Source organism: Pyrgilauda ruficollis, unplaced genomic scaffold, assembly GCF_017590135.1.
Source record: "Pyrgilauda ruficollis isolate IOZ18807 unplaced genomic scaffold, ASM1759013v1 scaffold19, whole genome shotgun sequence".
Lineage (NCBI taxonomy): Eukaryota > Metazoa > Chordata > Aves > Passeriformes > Passeridae > Pyrgilauda > Pyrgilauda ruficollis.
Genome location: NW_024518095.1, coordinates 750,532 through 771,237, shown reverse-complemented (window position 1 = coordinate 771,237; position 20,706 = coordinate 750,532). Strand labels below are relative to the sequence as shown.

Below are 20,706 nucleotides of genomic sequence, written 5' to 3'. Positions count from 1 at the left end.
AAAAGGTCTAATAATTCTTTAGTAACCAAATGTTAACTGCTATTTTGACTATCTTGGAAGCTAAAATATTTATACATTATTCATAAAACAAGTTAGGTAAATTTAGTTTTGTTGGAAATTGCTCAATTTCAAAATTCATTCCTCTAAATAAATGAAGAACTGACTGCAAGATCCATCCAAGGAGAAAAAAATAGACACTCCCCCCACCCCCCAAACCTTAGAAATACAAAACTTTATTTTAACAGACCAATTATGTTACATTTATAGTTTGGCTTTAAGAGGGACAATAGAGAATACTTAGCTCTGATCAACTTCTACTGGATCACAGTTTAATTCTTACAGTCTAAATCTCTGCTCAGAACTAACAAAGGCATATTTTTTACACATATTATCTAATACTATGTCAACCATGACAAATTCATGTTGAATGAATAATACTCTTATTTTTGTCTTGAAAGAAAACCAGAAAATTTAATTACTGCTAGAATATTCTATGTACTGTGTTTTCACTTGACCTCCAGCTTTTACTTTCCTTTAAAAAAGGCAACCCTGACAAATGAGGCTCATCTTAAAGTCCTTAAAGCTTTCATAAAATACTCAGTGGGATGAATTACAGCAGAAATCTACTGGGTTTTAAACTTGTACCACTTAAAACCATTTTAAAATAGCTTGATTTAATATTTATGAAATCCTCATTTTCTGATCCCTTTAATGGAACTGCAAGAAATCCACAATGCCTGATATAACATATAAAACTTGCTAGAAAGTTATACTTCTAACTTCTCCTTCTTGTTCACCAAACCTGAACAAAATTAAAACAGCTGTAAGTTACAAAGGATCACTTGGTGTTAGAACTGCTAGAAATAATGCTAGATATATGACCACTCCAAAAGGCCAGACACTTGTCAAGGCATCAACCACCCACTGGTCTCCTGTTTAAAGCTCAACTTTTAAAAAAAAAAAAAAAGAGAACAAGAACACAACTTCATAAATCTAAGCTTCTTATCAACTTGAGTCAGTCCAAAGAGTGGTCATTATGTTTGGGTACACGACAAAAAGCACAACAAATGCAAATTTTACTGCAACTTCAAGCTTCAAAAGTGAACTGAACTATTTCCTGGGCATAACCAGTCCAAAAAAACTATGAACAACTGTGAGAATACCCATTAAATATTGTCCCCTCTATCCTAGAGAAGCTGTTCTAATGCCTGTGTGTTTATGAATGGTATCTACACATCACAGCAAAATGAAGACTGAAGTAATCTTCTTAGATGTCTCTTCATCTAAACGTTATCTGGGAGTGGCAGCACTATTAATAGTACCAATCAAATGTATTGAACTATTCACACAACAAGTTGCAAAATGTTATTCAAACTAAAAAAAACCCAAACCCAATTCTCTAAAATTATCAACTCACAGCAGTTAGAAGGGCAGAGGCAGCGTAAGGTAAAAAAGTGCTTCCCTTGCAGTCATTACACTTCTCCAGAGGCTTAAGCAGGGAAGAAAGAAGAAACAAACTGTCAAAGCAGCAAGCACATACATGAGACAGCTGAAGCAAATGCTCGTACACCCCCAAGCTGAAGGGTCACAAAACTGAATTTGCCTGTGTTTAGCAGAGTTGCCAGAAACCAGAAAGCTACTGAAACATTCATCTGTAACACCCAATCAGTCAGTTGCTCCTTCTTAACCACCAGAACGAGTACAGCACTTGGGGCTTTGCTTCAAAGACTTGGGCTTCTTTTTAAAAAAACTAACAGAGTAAACTCTAGCAGGAAAGAGGAAACAAATAACAACAAAAATACCAGAAAAAGCCAACCAAACTCTACAACAAAACCCTCTCCTGTTCTGAGTTCTGATATCCATAGAAAAAAACTCCGGTATAACAACCAATGACCATTCATTATCATTGAAGAACCTTGAACTTCATGAACCTGACTGAAGTAATTTTACTGTATTCATAAAAAATGGGAGTAAATGAAAGGAGACACTCTGAAGAAGTGTTCTACAAAAAGGAAAAAGAAAGATGTGCTTTTATCTGAAAAATTCCCTATTTAAAAATTAATTATTCTTCAACAGCAGCTGCATTAGAAGTAGTTAGAGAACAGAACTTTGTGTGTTCTCACGGCACTCAAATAACTATTTCAAAGTAACATACAAATTACAATTTAAGATATATATTACAATTTACATATTACATTTATAACACAAATTACAATTACAATGCAAAAATCTCATGGCTGGAAAGCTGTCTAGCAGCTAAGGGAGCTGGCAGAAAAGGAGCCTCAGGGAAGACCTTCTTGCACCCTACAATTAACTGTCTGAAAGGAGGCTGGAGCCAGGTGGGGGTCAGTCTCCTCTCCCAAGCAGCAAGCAATAGGACAAGAGGAAATGGCCTCAATTTGTGCCACAGGAGGTTTAATTAGGCGCTAGGAAAAATTTCTTCATCAAGTGAAACACTGAAAGAGGCTGCCCAGGAAAGCGGTGGAGCCACCAGCCCTAGAGATATTTAAAAGACATGTAGGTGCAGGCACCTTGGGATGTGGTTTGGCAGTGGACATGGCAGTGCTGGGTTAATGGTTTGACTTGATGATCTTAAAGGTCTTTTCCACCCTAAGCAATTCTATGGTTCTAGACCCATAATTATCTTCAGAAGTCTCTACTGGTCATGTCCTTGTGGTACAGACAAGATTGTGGAGATGGATGTCACTTGCAGAAGATTGTGCCCTTGACTGAAGTAATTCTTTTTGCAGTTTGTTCTCTCTAAAATTATTTTAACAGGGGAAAGAGGAAAAAGAAAAATTAAAATGTGAAAATGCAGCCAGCAATAGTCTGCAGGTTTTACCTTTTAATATCTCTGTGAATGTGATTATTTTCATGCAAAAAGTTGATGCCATTTGCTGTACCTTGAACAATTTTACACCTCATATTCCAAGGAATTGGTGGAGTTTCATCCTTGATTAAGAGAGAAAGGCAAGTAAAAATCCAAAAAATATATATATATACTCACATAAACCAAAACATACAAAAACCCTACAACCCAAAAGCGACTTCTTGCTATATTTTGTTGTTTTCAAGTAGATGATCAAAAACACAACCAGCATACATTTCTTAATTGACTTGGGCAGAAATACATGCCTTTGTCACATTACATTATCTTCCTGCATTTTGCCTTAGATTAAGTTGCCAGTTGCAAAAAATGTCCTTGGTTAATGTTTGATTGTGATCCTCCAAGGCCAGCTGCTCTGCAAAGACCTATCTGTATCTACTGCAACTCCCACTTTGTACTGGCCTGATACCAGAGCCTTCAACCCAAAGCAAATAATTCAAAGCAAGCCACAGTTTTTACTAACAACAAGAAGTCAATCTTCCAGCATTTTTTTTGACTTCTTGAGAGTTTAGCTTTACTCGTGCTAATTAAACCTCAGAAGTAAGGACATCTACATTTAAAAACCAGTCATCAAAAATCTTGTCAGTGGCCAAGCGAAGTGGATTACAGCATCTCACCATTCTACCACCTCCCTTGCCTGTTCAACATCCAGACACATCCAGACACAAAGATGACACAAGCAAGAGTCTGTACATCAAACACATCCAGTGAAGTCACAAAATTAAATTATCAGCAAGAACAGATATTCAAGTAAATACATTACTCACCTCTCTGATCTTATTAGAAAAAGATTCTTTCTAGTTTATAGATTCTGATTTAGATTCCTTGATTTATGCCATAAATATGTCTTTTCCTTGTAAAGGAAGAGACATTTATTTCTCCTTTAGCTTTCAATTATCCCGAATCTTTAAAGCTCCCTTGATGATAACAGCTAGTTACACTGATGACCATTTTCATATACATCCTTGCTAAGCGCTGCTCATTTCTACAGATAAACTTGCACTGTCCTTAGGTAAGACTTAGTCTCTCTTCTGCACTGATTCAGTTAAAAAAAAAATAATTGCACCTATAGCAGTGTATACAAGCAAACAAATCAATCTAAACTGAGACAGCAGTGCTAAGAGAACTGGTTCTTTCCCCAAGCACTGCTATTCATTCTCATCATAGCTTTTTTCCTACTGGAGCAGAAGTATTTGTGCAGCCCTACAAAGGAAATGTCTCCTGATGAAAATTAAATTTTTTTTTTCACCAAGTATTATTTTATCAGTCTGGTCAGTTCCGTAATCCAGATCTTTCTCCAAATGACAGATGCTTGCACCAGTACAACCAGAGGATCAGTGCAGAAAAAAAAGCAAGCCAAACATTTTAGGTCTGGGGACATGGGTGGTTGAAGTAGCACCAATATAAAATGTTCACCAGATTACAACCTCAGAAGCTGCAATTGTTTACTATTAAGCAGATTTTTTTTTTAACTCCTTCAACAAATTAACAGAGACACTGATCTACTACCTTAAGTCTGGCTCGTTATTGGACTGTGTGTCCTTGATACACAGAGTCAGCTCACAAAACCAAAGCAACTTGGTACTTAAGGCCAAGGCTAGAACATACACCATTTGATTAAATCTTAAGCATTTATACAAAATAATATTTTTTTTAAATTGAAATTCACATTTACTTATGTACTTCAGAAAGAGATAAGCGGACTATGAGCACTGTGTTATAACCACTATCACAAGGACAGTGAACAAGGTCAGTTTCACAGATTTTGCAGAATCTCAGGAGAGAACATGCCAACATAAGAACTGGGAACAAGACTGCAGCACCCTCTGCACTGCCTCACACAGGCACAGTCAGTGCAAGCTTCTGTGATGATTCAGATAGCAGTACATGACATTGCACTGACAGCCTGATTTGACTTTATCTAAAATGTTTGTGTAAAATCATATTGGAAGGATACTTGTTATTAGAACACAAGAAGAAAGTAGTAAAACATCATTTGGACATCAAAGTTCAGTTCCATTTGAAAGACATTCCACAGATTCCTGTACTTGGGCAAAGTAAGGCAACTGGAAGCTAGAAGAGATTTCACTTACCAGACAAGCAAGCCTGTCAAGCAATGAACCGTTGGGCATGTATTCATACACCAGACATGGCTGAGCACCATCACTTGAGAAACCAAGTAATTCTACTAAATTTTCATGCTGACACCTACAGAAAAAAAAAATCTGTTCATACGTGCTCTGAAAGACTCTCAACATCTGAGGAAAACACAAGGTAGAGGGAACTTGGTTCACAACTACTTGTTTCACCTCTACTGCACAAAGCCAGCTTTGTGTGGTAATGTTTTAAAACAAACAAAATGTGATTGTGCTGTATAAGAAACATTTTCAGTTAAATGTTTTCAGTTAACATTTTCAGCAAACTGTTATGTTAGAAAGACAAAAATTATATAATGATGTACTCACTTTGCCATTATGTTTATTTCTTGCTCAAACTGCTGTTTCAAGTCCTGAACACTAACATCAACCATCTATAAAAAGAAGTATTTGATATTAACATAATTGGTTTATAATAAATGCACAGTTGTTAATTAAAAAAAAAAAAAAGAATTTCAAGCCGTTCTTAGTTAACTTTTCACAATACACCTTCTACTCAATCCAAAAATAAAGTATCAGAATGTGACTTTAAATTCCTTGGAATACTGTATAAGTGGATAAATGGATCCAGTTTCAGCAATCAACAACTTACTCCATTCACTGCAGTCACACCCTAATAGCACTTAATTACCAAATTCAATATTCACACAAAACAATGGTTATGAAGACTAAAAATCTGTGACAATTTAGCTTGTGAATCTCGGCCATCCTAATCTGAAATGGAAACCATCTTAGGATCCCTTCTCTCCTGGTACTTCTTGAGGGTGAGGGGAAAACAACTGGGGAAGCACCCTGCTCTTCCCAACATCTTGCTTAGCCTCTCAAAGGACAACTACAGAGAAGGCAAGAATTGGCTCCTGTGACTGTGCTGACTTGCAACACTGATGGGACTAAGGATAAGTTTCTTAATCCAACCAATATATAGGACAGTGACAACACTGGGAAATCTATCATTCACCACTTTTCATAATAAACAAGATAAACAAGTCTATTCTATAAAGTACACAGTCATTAAAATGAAAAATCCCCAGGACAACTCACAGCAATGAGCTTCTTGACAGCCACGTTTTTGCCATTGATGTAGCCTTTGAACACAATGCCAAAGCCACCTTCTCCCAGTTTATTACCTCCAGCTGATTCTGGTCGCACATCAAAATTATTTGTAATGCTTTCCAAGTCATGAAACAAAAAATTCTGGAAATCTGAAAGACATCGACATTTAGCAAAAAACTATGTTTTCACTTAAGGAACAAGGTTTTCTGTTTCAGTTCCCTTGAAACAAAAACTTGCTACTGCACAGAACCTGACATAGCGGAGCCCTACTTCCAGCTCTGTGATGAAGAGGCCAGAAACACAAAAGGAAGGCAGATAAACCTATACAATTACCTGTGCATCATTTTCTTCACAACTAACACTGCAGCACGCATCTGATTGTATTTTTGATTCATACTTGTAATACAGGTAGCAGAAATTAAATGTGTACAGATCACAGAGAGAGCCACACTGCCTTATATGCAAAAAATACACCAAGGTTACATCATGTTGCTGGCAGCAACCCAAATGTGAACCTTTAGGAAAGAACAGACCAACCACACACTTTCCTAAAATGCCTTCTTAAGTCATCTTTTCTCCAGCATTCTTAGTAATTTCTGACATACAAAACCTAGTTTCAAAGCATGAGACACTGAACAGTCTATAAAATAGGCACTGGAAAAGCACAACAGGATTACGTGTGGCAAAAAAGAAATTGCAATTTAATTAACAGTTAAGTTTTCCCTAAAAGTAGGTGATTTATTGGCAAGATGCTGTTTCCCACAGATGTACTATGACAGGAATAGAGTCATCATTCTTATGCACCACCATGGGGTGAAGGACAGATCAGCAAAAAAATAGCACTGAATTCTACCAAAGTAAATGTCTACCTGTGTTACTGGACTGTGAGCTGCTGTTTTCTTCACATGAGTAGGAAGAATCTGAATGCTGCTTCTCAGTACTCTGAGCTAAAGCAGGCTTTACAGATGCCACTTTTTTTTCTTGTACAGGTAGTTGTTTCTCATGTATAGGCAAGGTTTCCTGTGAAGAAAGAGGTAATGTAACTTCCTGTGGCATCCTTACAGCTTCTGAAAAGGGAATTTAGAAAAAGCGTTAACTACATTAGGGACGAGAGAAAAACTGTGTAATGTTAATGCCAGTATTTTTGAAAATTAGGAGACACATAAGTATCACCAGGTTATATTGTGCCACTATGTGTAAACTCCAGCACTCTTATTGAAACTTGAAACTCTTACTTAAACTGTTATTACAAATGATAGAAAGTGGAAAATATATTCACTTTTGGTTATTTTAACCTAATCCTTTCTGATTTTCAGGTTAGTGTGAAGTTCTTTAGCATCTTAGAAAACTGAGAACACAGTACAAAATGTACAAGAGTAACAAGTTACCTGGAAGCAAAAGGCTTGCTGGTGCTAGGAACTGATTCCTTATCAGCAGATCCACAAGATCAGCAACTGTACAGTTTGTGGTTCCCCAGTCATAAAGCAATTCACAGGTGGGGCTCTTTCCCATCTGTACAAACGCCTCAAATCTCCTTAAAAGATAAATATTAAGACCAGTATTAAAAAAAAGAAAAAATTACCTCAAGAAGCATGAAGGGAAAGAGATCAAAGGCAAATTACAAGAAAAATCCACACTGAAAAAAAAAATCTGAATGTACTGCAAAAAATCTTCTGAAAACACAGCGAAAAAAAGCTGGACACATTTAAAATCAGAATAAAGGCATGCAAAATATGGGAAATACACATATGCAAGGCTTCAGCTGTTTGTCTAGGGTCCATAATATACTGGCATCTTGGACTAACAGAGAAGAGAATGTCAGCCAGAGAGAGAGAGCAAGTCAGACCCAGATCAAATGGCAAAAATAATTGTTTTACATCCATTTAGCATTCACATTCCACCTTGAATATTTTGAGATGGGCATTAAGAAGAACATGAGAGCCAGTATTCTGACTGACTTAATATTATTATTGAAAGAAAAACAAAGATTTAATACCACCGTTACTAGAAAAGACTGGAAATCCAAGATGATACATACAGCATCTAAAAATGCCACAGCCTTTGAAACAGCTTCAACAAAGATTCAACAAGCCCTTCCAGCAATGAGGTGCTCATAAAATATTGCAAGCATTACTCCTCAAGTAAACTTGTTAGTTTTAGGCCTCGGGCTCCTCACATTTACTGGGCATTTTCTTGGAAGCAGTGAATTAGGAGTTACAGTACAGCTGTCTCTTGGGCACCATAACATCAACGCCTACTAGTCTTTAAGGTACACAAAGTTATGCAGCCCGTGCTGTATTGCTAAAAATACCCATGTGTGTATTCTAATTAATCCTAATTTCCTTAGTCAATTTTCTGAGGCTTGCTTAAAACCCGAGCTGCAGTAAAATTAGGAGTAATTACCTCGCGTTCCCTAAGGAAATGGGACTGTCAGACACAAGCGCCCACAGTACAGGAAGTGCGGCAAGTTAAGGTAATGGGAAGGAAAGCGGGATTAACAAGGTATGGGTGTCGAACGGGAAATGCACGCGTTTGGGTGACGGGACTTTGATGGAGGACCTTATGTGCGCTTGGCTGTATCTGCTTTCACCGGACGGGTTGGTTATATCCACCGCAAGTTTCTTCCACCCTTCCTGCGGGTCGATGAACTCTGCCAGCCGCCTCACGAGCCCGTAGCTCAGGCAGCGGACGAACGTGGAATCCGTCACGGGCTCGCCCATCCTCCGCTCCTGGTGGGACACAGCGTTATCCCCGCGGCGCTCCGGGAAGCGGCCGCCCAGCCATGGGCCACACCCGCCCCCGGCCCGCCGGGGCCGCCCCAGCGGCGCAGCTCCCGCCCACCATTGCCGGCAGCGAGCGCTCCCTGCACCCGCAGCCGGGGCGGTGCCGCCGGAGTCCCCTCACGCCTCACCGTCGCTCCCGGCCCCGCTTCCCGCCGGGCGGTACCGGCGCACCGCTTCCCCTCCGCCTTTTACGCTTCCCCTTTAAGGGGGCGGGGCCCAGCCCCCCCGGTGCTGTTGACGTCACCGGCGCGGTGATGACACAGCGGAAGCGCTCTCCCACCTGGCCCCCCCATAGGCGGTCAAAAGGTCCCCGCCCCCGGCGCGCCCCATGTCCGGCCGCGAGGAGGGGGGCTCGTTGTCTTTCCCCCCGGCCCTGGGGAACTTGGTAACGTCCTTAGGCCCCGTTGATGGGAGGCGGGGCGGAGGACGTCTTGGCGCCCCCTGGCGGCGGCTTCCGGGCGAGCAGCGCTCCCGCCTGTCTGTCTGTCTGTCCGTGCCTCGCTCCCTGCGTGTGACCCTGCATCCATCCATCTGTCCGTCCGTCCAGCCATCCCTGCCTGCCTGCCTGCCTTCCTGCCCTTCGTAGCAGTTGATGCTATTCCGCCCTTTCCCTTTTTCCTCTGCGGCCCGTTGGGAGCAGGGCAGGCCGCGGCCATGCTGCCCTCCTTCAGTTACCTGAGCGAGCACACCGGCTTCCGCGGCGCTATCAAAAACTCGCCGAGCGACTTCGTAGTGACAGAGCTCGAGGCGCCCGAACTCTTCCTCGGGGACTCCCGAGCTGAATTGCTCCAGAAGACCAGCGGAGCGCCGCCGGCCCAGAGCGGCCCGTGTCCGCGGGAGCCCAAGAGGCGGAGGACGGAGCCCCCCGGCCCGGGTGCCCCCCGGTGCCCCCGGGATGCTGCGCCCGGGCCCCCGGGGCGCGACCCAGGCCGGGCGGGAAGCGGCTGTGCTGCGTCCCCGGGCACAAGTGAGCGTGAGGGAGAGCCCGGGCTGCAGTCCGGCCTCGGGGAAGCCCCTATGTTGGAGTCCTTACTCGGCAAGCCCGCGAGCGAGCTGCTCAGCAAATTTGCCTGCGATGTGAAGGATGCGTGGGGCTTGGAAAACAGCGCGGATGCTGGTGCTAGGGAATTCTCGCTAGGACCGAGGCTGGACAAGAAAATTCGAGCAGATTTACACAGTGCTGTTAGGCAGAAATTCCCCTTTCTAGTCACTCGTACCAAAGACAATGAAATGATTGTAAAAGGGAATCCTGATTACAGAGAACTTTGTCAATTAGTGACTGAAAAGGAAACAAGTGATTTCTTTAAATTTTTAGATGCAAAGTTAGAAAATTCTACGTTTTCCTTTGAGCCTGATGGAAACAAAGAGCACAGAAAAACAGTTCATCACTTTATCAATAGAAAATTTGGAAAGCTTTTAGAAACAAAATCTTTTACCGTGACAGATGTCAATGATCAGCCAAATACATCAATAACGGTACGGTTTCGAGAAAAAAGTGGGTCCAGAAAAAGATGTGCTGGTGGTTTTCAGGAGAAGCAAGATGTTTATACAGGTAAATACATTTTTAGTGAAGGTGGCAGGTATTATGGTGTTCTGTAGATAAGACTGGTACTCAGGATCATTTTTATATGACACATAGGCCTGTCAAGTCACTGTTTTATGTGTAAATGAATAATTATCAATGCAGTGTTGTTACATGCCTGGAGAATGAAATGGAGGAATCAAGTTACTGCAGCGATTTGGTATAAACTGCTCGCTGATAATGGTTACAGTTCTTTTAATTGTAGCCACTAACTAACTGTGGCATTCCCAAGGTGATAGCTTTCCTTTGAAAGTAATTGTGCATTAGGAGGTGCATCTAGATACTGAACAAGTTAGTAAGGTCAAATTTGACTTAGGATCTCATTCTTCAAAACAGTTTCTAATACAGAGAATGTTTCCTGCAGTACGTCCATGCATGTCTGTTGAATTGTGTTGCATTTTATGAGGTACTCTTTTTAAAGGCATCAGGGTTTTTGGTTGTTCTGAGTTTTGTGTATATATTTTTTTTCCTTCTGTGCTGTAGAAGTCCCATGTGATTTAGTTTTGTGGGGTAGGAGGGCAGTTTCTTTACGGTTTCCGTGCTGTTACAGTCTGAGGGGAAGAACCTGCCCATCTGTCATGGCAGAACACTGAAACATAAAGGCAAGTTTCTAATAATTCTGAGATGATTGTTCCAGCTTTCACCCTTCAGAAAGAAAACCTAGAAACACTGGAAGCCATCGGCTTGTTGGCAGCTGAACTTGATGTTCTTCCTTCAGACTTCAGTTACACTGGCATCAAAGATAAGAAGGCTATCACTTTGCAGCCTATGGTGGTGAAGAAGGTGACTCCTGAGAGGTACTTAAAATCTGGGTGCAAGCAGTTTAGCACGTAGTTTTTGGTGTTAATAAGTATCAACATGGTATGATCTCTTGAAATATTCTTAGCGATGTGTCTTCCCCTTGCCTGTATAGAGCACAGTGGAAATGGCTTTAGGCAATATGCAGCTTGGCACTCAAGCCAATGGTAAAACTCCACTGCCAACTGGACTGTAAGGCCAGTTGTCCAAGAGATAATTAGCAAAACTTTATGTTAGTGTTTCAATGATGAAGAAAGATAGGTAAGTGCATCCACACAGCAAGAGAAAGAAATATTTTTTAATAAATGAACAGTTTATGAAGTTATTAAGATATTGCTTAGGGTTCAAGCTCTTATGCTGAAATTTTCCTTTGACTTGAATGACACTTATTTATAAAGAAGTTCTTATAAGAACAAAGAGATTGAGTGGATATTTTAAAGGGTAAATATTTGAACTGCCAGCTGTGTTTCCAATTACAAGCATGTGTGAGCACACCCAGAGAATCAGTGCACTGAATTTGTTTTTGTTAAGTCTGACAGAGAAAGAGCAGTTGTGTTTTGGAGTCTGCTAGAGCACATTACCTTTTGTTTTCCTTTTTCTTTAATGAAAAACAGGTTTTGAGGAGTAAAGAGTAAAAAAATAACTTGTTTATCAATTAAAAAAATTAAAAATTCAGTGCAGTTACTCTGAGAAAGTTTCATGAATTGCTTAATTCCAGCGTCTGTCAATATCATAAAAATGCCAATCATTTAAAAAGTATTTCTGGATTATAACTAAATTTTAAGACTTCTATCTCTCCATTTGATTTGGTTTTCTCATAATAATTGTTTTGCATCCCATTTTATTTTTATAAGTGTTTTTTGTGTCAGTGCAAAGATGAAAAAGACATCCATTAGAAGTAGTATAGCTTTAGTAGAGGAGGGCTCATAAATTCTCCCAATTATTCATTCAGGTTGAAGGAAATTGGAAACAAAATGGAAAAAAAGGGTATGAAAATATACAACATCCGTCCAGCATACCAGCACCTCAGACTTGGTCAGCTGAAGGGCAATCACTTCGACATAGTTGTGAGAGATCTCCAGCACCACAGTCATGACTCTTCTGCAGATTTGAGGGAGAGAATAGCTGAAGCAGTTGAAAGTGTTAAGGTAAGCAAGACTCATCGTTGCTGATAATGAACAGAGTTTTAATTGTTTGCTGTTATAAAAAGTACTTGTAAGGAAAATGCTTGTAATAACACAATAACGGCACTATTTCCCAAGTTTGGTGCTTTTTGCACTTTTGTATTGTTCCTGCATTACTTAGGGAGTCAGGAGTAAAACTGCCTTCCAGGAAGGGATTACAAGTGGATTGATTCTATGTTTCAGACTGGAAACCCCAGGGTGGTGCAGCAAAAGGGGAATTCAGTAACAAATGAGTATGGATATAAGAGCCATTGCTGCACAGAGCTGGGGCGAGCCGAAGTGATGGGTCTCCCTGTGGCAGATGAAGAGGGAAACAACGTACTGACACATCCATCTAGTGTGTGTGGGATACCTGTGTATACACACATAGGCTCACTGCACATCACTGCTGGTTGCCTTTTTTGGTCATGTGAGGAACATGCATGGTTGGTTTGGTTGAAAAACTTCAGTGGTATGAACGTATGTGGAATGTCCATTTCTGAGAAAGAAGACTCCCCTGAAATGCAGTGGATTTTGATTCTGCTTTCCTTAGTCCCTGAAGGAAACTCCAATCATCAGACATTCTTAAACCACCAAGAAAAATAAAAGTAAATAATGGAAAGGAAAAACTGTAAATACTTGATTTTCTTGCCCTATCTTTTGAAGTAATAACTATAATATAAATTGCTTTAAGAAGATGAATCCAGGAATAAAGTCTTGAATGAAAACTACCCAGTGTGCAAAAGTAAAGTACATTACCTGTATTTTGAAAATTAATTTCATTATTGAGAAAAGCATTCAGCTGGTACTATAATGCTTTCTTTGTTCCATCTGACTTGTTTTATTTTGCTGTTTGGAAAATGAACCCAAATTCCTATGATTGTGTGTCTTGCTTTATTAGATTTACCTTACTGGTCAGAAGATAAATGACGAAACAGGATACATGTTAATCCAAAATATGCATTTTTCATCTTTTGTGAAAGCAGAATTGTGTATGGGACCTATAGGTGTCCAAAGCAAGATTATAAAATTTGAACCTAATAACCATTTGCAAAACAAATGTGTTTTGTGTTTGTCTGCTCCATGTGTACTTACTATTTTCTAGAAAAGGGTGTTTTCCTTGGGTCACATGACTGTTTTCCTTGTGACACATGACTGTCACACGTGTATTTCTCACGTGTGACCTAGAATTCATCAGGAGATTTAAAATCCCAATTAGCACAAGTGTTCACTTTTGACCATTATATTGCAGTAATAACAGAAGTTATCTCATGTTAGAAAGATTTGTGTTTTTAAGAAAAAATGTCCACTGGTTACTGTTCATTAGCTGTGCTGCATTTGCTTGAGTAGAGATTCCATAATCTGACACATTTAAAAAGCTTAATTACTTTGACTTGACCTATAGTTGTAATTATAATAATTAACTATATAGGAATAATTCTGTTTCATTTACCTGGGATCTTTTTAATAATGTGAAGACAATGGTAGAACTTGATCTCTTTTTAGATATCTTTTTAGTGCCAAAATGCCATAATAAATTATGAGTTTTGCTTTTCATGTAACTTCTGATTCTGGTTTTATACATTTTGGATATAGATATAGATGTATGTGTGTTGTCTTCCTGGTGTTATTGATCATACCCTGTACTTTCCTGCATGTAACATATTTATTCTTTCTCATTCTAGACAAAAGGTTTTGTGAATTACTACGGACCTCAGCGATTTGGACAAGGACAAATTGTTCAGACAGATCAAATAGGATTGGCTTTACTGAAGGAAAAAATGGTAATTCCATTTTGTAATTTGAGTACTTACTGTCAAGAGAATTTCCTATTACTTTTGCAATATCTAGCACTGGAGTTGACCTTCTCAGTGAACAATTTCATTTGTGAGATAAATCCATCTGTGTGCTGGAAGCAATTGCTAGATCAGTTTCGATAACAACATAAGCATGAATATATCCATACTGAAACTAAAACCTTTTTTAAACAGCAAGTGAAGCTTTAAATAGTTCTGGAGTGATAGTTCTGTCTGTGATTGGAATGTGATTGGGATTGTCATCATGCCACTTGGCAGGAAAGTGGTTGCATTCCATACAGGGTTTGAACACTGAAAAGCAGCAGTCTTCATGCAGTGTTTATTCATGGTCCTGATCACCTCTGAACTGTAGCTTCTTTATTCTGCTGGGGGTCTGTTTACTTCTTTAAAATGTCACATAAGTTCATAAGAAAGGATTTGCTTTTTCAATACTGTGGTAGTTTATCTGCTATATAGAAGAAATTTCTGCTTTCCTTTATTGCTTGACTACTTTCCCAAACGCTCTGTTCTGAGCTTATTAAGTAATAATAAGATAAGAGTAATGTACTTTTCAGTGTATGTGGTATGGTGTTTGGCACAGTTAGAAGACTCATTAGACACTACAAAGTCAAAAGGATACTTGAGTATCCTTTTCTTCTAATCTTGTTTTGATTCTGAGAAAAATCAGGGAAATTTATCTTTCAAATACAAAAATCAAGATTTGAGGGCAGCCCATGAAAGTTGCTGTGGATGTATCTGACATCAGATAGCAGTGAGTCTAGGTGCCAGTCCCTGAGGAATTATGATTTAAATCCTTAGTCTTAACTTAGTTACTTTAATTTCAAATAGGTAGGAATTACTGTTTATATTAAAAATGCGCCAGTATGTGCTTGCACAGTCCAATACAGAGGGGGACAGGAGCCAGTGTCACAGGTTGGTTGAAATGCTAGCAAATTGAGCAGCTCCTCTAACATTGCAAGTTGCAGAGATTACTGTAGTGTTTTCCTTTTCATAGTGTCATCTAACCTAATACAGATCAGTATTGAAAAACAAAATTTAAAAAAGGTTTTCCCTCTGTATGAGACCGTGGAAAGTGTTCAGTCTAAATTTTGCATGAACCATGCAGGATGGAAAGAACCTTCTGTTCAGGATAGAATGATGATGATTTCACGTGAAGAAGTTTGAACTGGATGACCAAGAAAGTGACCTGTTTTCTCACAGAGCTTTGAAAACTGTTTTACGTTTTCTGGGTGACTAAAACCTCTTTTTAATCTGAGAAGGGTTAGGGTTGTTCACACATTGTTCTGTGGCTCATGGGATCTCCTGTGAAAGGGAGAATTTTGCTTTGACACTAAATAACTGATTTAATTTTGAGGGCTTCCAGAATATGTTAAGACAGAATTAGATGCATAATTACTTGTTTAGCTGACAAATACTCATATTTAACTGAAAACAATTGTATTTTTAAGGTGAAAGCTGTGAAATTATTTTTCACACCTGAAGATACTGATGATCCTGTAAATAATGCAAAAAGATACTTTCTTCAAACTGGTATGTCCACTTAAATTGTCTATGTATTTATGCAGAGTCGATATTGTGAGGTAGTAAAGTGTTGCTGCACAGGGAAATACTTTTTATTTTCTTACTGCTTTATGCTACTTACACTTCATTGTAATGAACTTCATTACAATTTCTATATGTGCAACTCAGTAGAGTTGCACATATAAAAATTATATGAGGATGAGGCCCTAAATGTGCAAAATAGTGGAAAATTAATGTACTTCAGGTGCAAGAAAATATGGAAGCAAACGCTGTATATCATAATGCTGGAAGAGACTAAGAATGATCAGGGGAGTTGTGGCCTCCTTCATTCTGTCTGCTTTTGGATAATGAACTTCTTCTCCCTAGTGAGGGAAGTATACAGGAATGTGGCACCCAACTCATACTCAGCACTTAATGCATCTACTTTCTTTCTTTCTTGAACTAAAATCAACAAAATAGGTCAAAGGCAGGAGTGTGCTGAGTAGAGCTCTCTGTTTGCAATATTTATCAGTTTTATCATTCAGCCGAACTTTCTCACCAATTTGAAGTTGCTCTCAACTTCAAATATATCTTTCTTTTCAAATATTCCACACCTATTAGCCTGCTTATCACTGTAGATTGACATACCAGCTATGATATATCGCTTCAAAAGACAAAGGTATGTTTGGTTTCACAAAAAAGTGTAAGATAAATGATTCTGTTCTGTACATGGCTGTATGATGCATGGAACTTCCAATCGATGTGGACCCTGAAAGCAGCTGCTTGCCTTTTCCTGAAAGCAGACATAGAAGTCTGTGCAAAAGGCTTCATCAGATAATAAATGTAATATGAAAAACAACTCATCAAATTTTAAATATATATAGCATTTATATAATGTAGTAAAAATCTGATTAAATCCATTTTCATCTTGGTTAAGAGTCAGACTTTCCTAAGGCAAATGTAATTTTTGCCTTTAAAATAAAGACATGATTTTTAACTGCTGTGAAATACATCTTCTGAAATGGTGAGAAGTAGAGATTTAATACTCTTTTTTAGCTTGGTTTTTACTTTCAGTTACCTGGTTCAAAAAATCCCTTTGATGTGATAAAAAAAAATGTTCAAACTAGGCTGAATAACTGAATGACAGCCACTGTAATTTATACTGCATGAAACAGAATAAAATTCATGGGTCTGTGTTGATAGGCATACAAGATGAAATTTGTCTAACACAGCACATTGAAGGAAAGGAAATAATCAAAGCATGGAGACAGTAGACTGACACATTTTTTCTCTATTTGATTATTTTATCTTTTTAAATGTCAGGTAATACTTGAATAATCAGGGATTACTGACATGGTTATTTTTGTTTCTATCAGAAGATGCAAAGGGCACACTTGTAATGCTGCCAGAATTTAAAGTAAGAGAGAAGATATTGCTACGGGCTTTAAATCGCTATGGTGTAAATCATGAAGGTTGTACCAAAGGATGGCTCAACATTCCTCACTCCTTGCGCATATTCTATGTCCATGCTTATTGCAGTAAAATTTGGAATGAAGCAGCATCATATAGGCTGAAGACTTATGGCTCAAAAGTGGTCGAGGGTGATCTTGTCTTCTTGGAAGAAAATGATGAAAGCATTTCCCTGAATGACAAGGTGAGTCTTCTTGTAAAGTAGTTCTTGTAAAAAGAAAACGACAACCAAAACCCCCAAACAACTTAATGCACTTGAATACATAAGCAGACATACTCTAATGCCTTTATTTTGGTTCATTCATTAAAATATTTAATATTTGTAACAAAGTTAAAAAAGCATAATGTAGGATTTTTTTTTTGTTTCACCATAAATAGACGTACGAGCTAGACGTATAATTAGTAACTTTAATCTGTTTTGGCTGCTCATTTTATTCAAATGAAAGGAAGGAGCAGAAGGTCAGAAATGATGCATATGAAAATTTAGTCTCCATGGTATATAATGATCTTAGGATCTGACTGGGGAAAGCCTTCAGAGTAGACTCTGGGTGTTTCTATATTAGCAGTCAGTGCTGATCTGAGTCTTGCTCTCCATGTCAGGCCTTTCCTAAATACAATGCTGAGTGTGAGTCTAGGCTAGAAGGTAGCCTCAGGCTGAACTGATAATCTCGTTGCAGTTATTACAGAGGCAAAACATGTTTAGCAAAATTTCACTGGTGTTGGGTCTAAACTGGCAGCAGCTGTTGAAAAAATGCAGTGGTCTTCTTGGTAAAGTACTAAAAGGCAAGGGAGTGCTTCTGCTTGCCCATAGCTCAGCCTGGGAGCTGTGCATGGAGCCACAGGTGAGTCAGTGAGTAGAATCTGGCAGTGGAGTGTCTGGTCCCAGGTTTTGACATACTCGAGTCCATTCTGAAGTGCTCTTTTCTTTTAGGGTTAGCATACCTTATTGTGAAGATAGTTGCCAAGTAGCAAGTGGTAGGACAAGAGGAAATAGTCTCAAGTTATGCCAGAAAAATTTAGATTGTGTATTAGAAAATATTCTTCACCAAAAGGGTTGTCAAGCACTGGAACAGGCTGCACAGAGAATGGGTTAAGACATCATCCCTGGAGGTCTGTGATGAGGGTTTAGTGGTGGACTTGGCAATTTTAGGTTTGCAGCTGGACTCAATCTTTTCCAGCCTAGATTATGCTATGATTCTATCTTTCTCCTGATCAGATCAATCATAAACTGTGCAGTGTTTTACTGGAGAACAAACAGATGTGTGCAGAGGCAGAATGTAATTAATTTCTTTTGGGTGAACCTCTTACAAATTTGAAGGCAAGAGCATTTGAAACATTACCTCCAGTCCCTATGGAGTAGCTTGTGTTTCAGTTGAGATTTTTCTTTACCAGTATTTTTGATAGTGAATGTTAATGAAACAATTAGATCAAACAAAATTAAAAGCAGATGTATTAAATTCAGTATTGAGTTACTGAGTTTTATGTAGATATATTCCTTCTTCATAAAAAGCATTTTTTTGTATTTTTACATTTGCTGATGTAGCACAAGATGGCATTGACTTTGTTAACTTCAGACTCAAAGAATAATAGTGGTAGCTAGCATCAGTAAATGTTTAATGCAACTCCATCTACTAGTAAACTGATTAATATAAATTAAGCATATCTTATTGCCCCTACAGTAGTCAAATAACCTTAATATTTTGTGCAAGTTTGTGAGTACAGTGCATAATTCTTAAAATAAAGCATATGTTTTTACTTTTTAAAAGGTTATTGTTTTTTTCTTCTTAAATGTCTTGTCAGGTTCATGTAGTCACTGCTTCAGAAGAATCAGCTAACAAATATTCTATATATCAAGTAAGTCTATATGAAAAATTCTGAATTGTTGATCTTTTTATTTGATTAAAATGTTTTGTTTTAAATAATATGATTAGTTTAACTGGTGCTGTCTTTGTCCCTGCCAGAATGCTCATTGAAGAAAACACATGTGAACTAATTTCCACTCTCATAGCAAATTTACTTGGCAGTGGAAATGAGTACAGTGCCATTTGCAGTATGGCAGTATTTATCCTGAAGCTGAATACTTTGGGAAAGATTTCAGTCTACTGGGAAAAACTTTCAAAAGGAGTTGACAGTCTAATTTTTGAAGCTTTCAGAATGTAGTTGTGAAGTCTTGCATGGCAACTTAATGTCTTTACTGCTGCAGACTGCTTTGTTTTAGGAATCCTGATACATTGATTATTTTTTCTGCTTTAATGACATTCAATATACCTGCCAATGCACAGTTTCATTTCACAAGAGAATCTGCTGGTTTGCTATTTCAGGCCCCAGAACACAAGGTCTAAACACACTTTAAATGATTACATTTATTTAAAGGGGAATGGCTGAGCACTACCTCAAATATGTTTGTTTTTTTCTTTGAAGGTAGTTCTTCCGATGGTGGGACACAGTATCAAGTATCCCAGTAATAAAGTTGGACAATGGTACCATGAAAGACTTTCTAAGGATGAGCTGGAGCTGTGCAAATTCAGAGTGTCTCCGTTACAGCTAAATATACCTGGATGCTACAGACTCATTTTGAAGAATGTTCAGAATCTCTCATATTTTTTGGAAAGTAGTGAAAAAGAGATCAAAATTGAGGACAACCATCTGAATGATTTAAAAGTCTCTCTTCATATATCATTTGACCTTGATCCTTCATGTTACGCAACAGTCTGTCTGAGAGAAATAATGAAATGTGATTTTTAATATTCCTCTTAACAAAAGATTGCAGGAAAGTTGTACAATGTTGTTATTTTACAGGTAATGGCAAGAACATAAGGGAGAATAACAGGTTCAAGTCACGAACAGGAAAAAATTGTAGATGGAGATTCAATTCAGATTAATGCAGATAAGGAAAAAAAAAATTACCAAAATCCTTTGGAGTGTTTCAAAATAATTCCAAACTCTAAATGCATTGAATGCATTGGAGTAAAACTGTTGCACTAGGATGGTCTAACAGAACTTAAAGAAATCATGGGCAACCAGCATGAATTTCCTGTTTGCATGGACATCTGGCTTGCAAAGTTGAGTCCTGGAAAAGTATTTGCAGCAAACAAATGTGTCTTGTAATTCATAGTATTTTTATATGTTCTATATTAAATGCTATTCAAGCAATAATGTTACAAATTTACAGCCTAAAGGTTTCTAACTGAAAAGTTGTACTGAGGTTTCCTAAATTTATTGTGTTTCATTGTGCTCAGGTATTTAGTGTTAAAAGGTTAAAATCCTGAGTCAACAGTGACAAGTTGTCAGTTGCCTTATCAGACATTTGATGAATGCCCCAAATTAAGTTAATGCTGACAATATCAGGATTCAGTAGTGCATAGCTGGAAGTGCCTATTTCAGTAAGCTCTTCAAGATCAGGTGAGTACTTGACATCACTGGAAAAACATTTATAATAAAACCAAAACCATGTAACATTGTTTACAAGATGCAGGCTCTATTCCTGTTACTGTCAA

General features: G+C 38.5%; 2 protein-coding genes across 8 annotated transcripts in view; one reads left to right on the top strand and one right to left on the bottom strand.

Moving 5' to 3' along the window:
* IRAK4 (interleukin 1 receptor associated kinase 4) overlaps positions 1-9,683 on the bottom strand; it is a 13,179-nt gene extending 3,496 nt beyond the window's left edge. For 2 of the 5 annotated variants that reach the window (XM_041465497.1, XM_041465494.1), the window contains exons 1-7: positions 8,656-9,063; positions 7,485-7,630; positions 6,966-7,163; positions 6,085-6,245; positions 5,353-5,417; positions 4,981-5,095; positions 2,843-2,952 (exon numbers count right to left, since the gene is read on the bottom strand). In XM_041465497.1, the coding sequence (XP_041321431.1) occupies positions 2,843-2,952; positions 4,981-5,095; positions 5,353-5,417; positions 6,085-6,245; positions 6,966-7,163; positions 7,485-7,630; positions 8,656-8,816 (956 nt within the window). In that variant the 5' untranslated portion in view covers positions 8,817-9,063. The other 3 variants (XM_041465496.1, XM_041465495.1, XM_041465498.1) reach the window with 3 other exon arrangements.
* On the top strand, positions 9,222-20,706 carry PUS7L (pseudouridine synthase 7 like). Of its 3 annotated transcripts, XM_041465492.1 has the most exons (9): positions 9,222-9,846; positions 10,195-10,431; positions 11,099-11,258; positions 12,212-12,407; positions 14,108-14,206; positions 15,688-15,769; positions 17,116-17,393; positions 19,010-19,063; positions 19,631-20,706. In XM_041465492.1, the coding sequence occupies exons 1-9, from the start codon at positions 9,534-9,536 to the stop codon at positions 19,952-19,954; spliced, it is 1,743 nt and encodes a 580-aa protein (XP_041321426.1). In that variant the 5' UTR covers positions 9,222-9,533; the 3' UTR covers positions 19,955-20,706. The 3 variants fall into 3 exon arrangements, with proteins under 3 accessions (XP_041321426.1, XP_041321425.1, XP_041321427.1); XM_041465491.1 differs by having other exon boundaries at positions 9,222-10,431; XM_041465493.1 differs by lacking the exon at positions 9,222-9,846 and having other exon boundaries at positions 10,379-10,431; positions 11,113-11,258.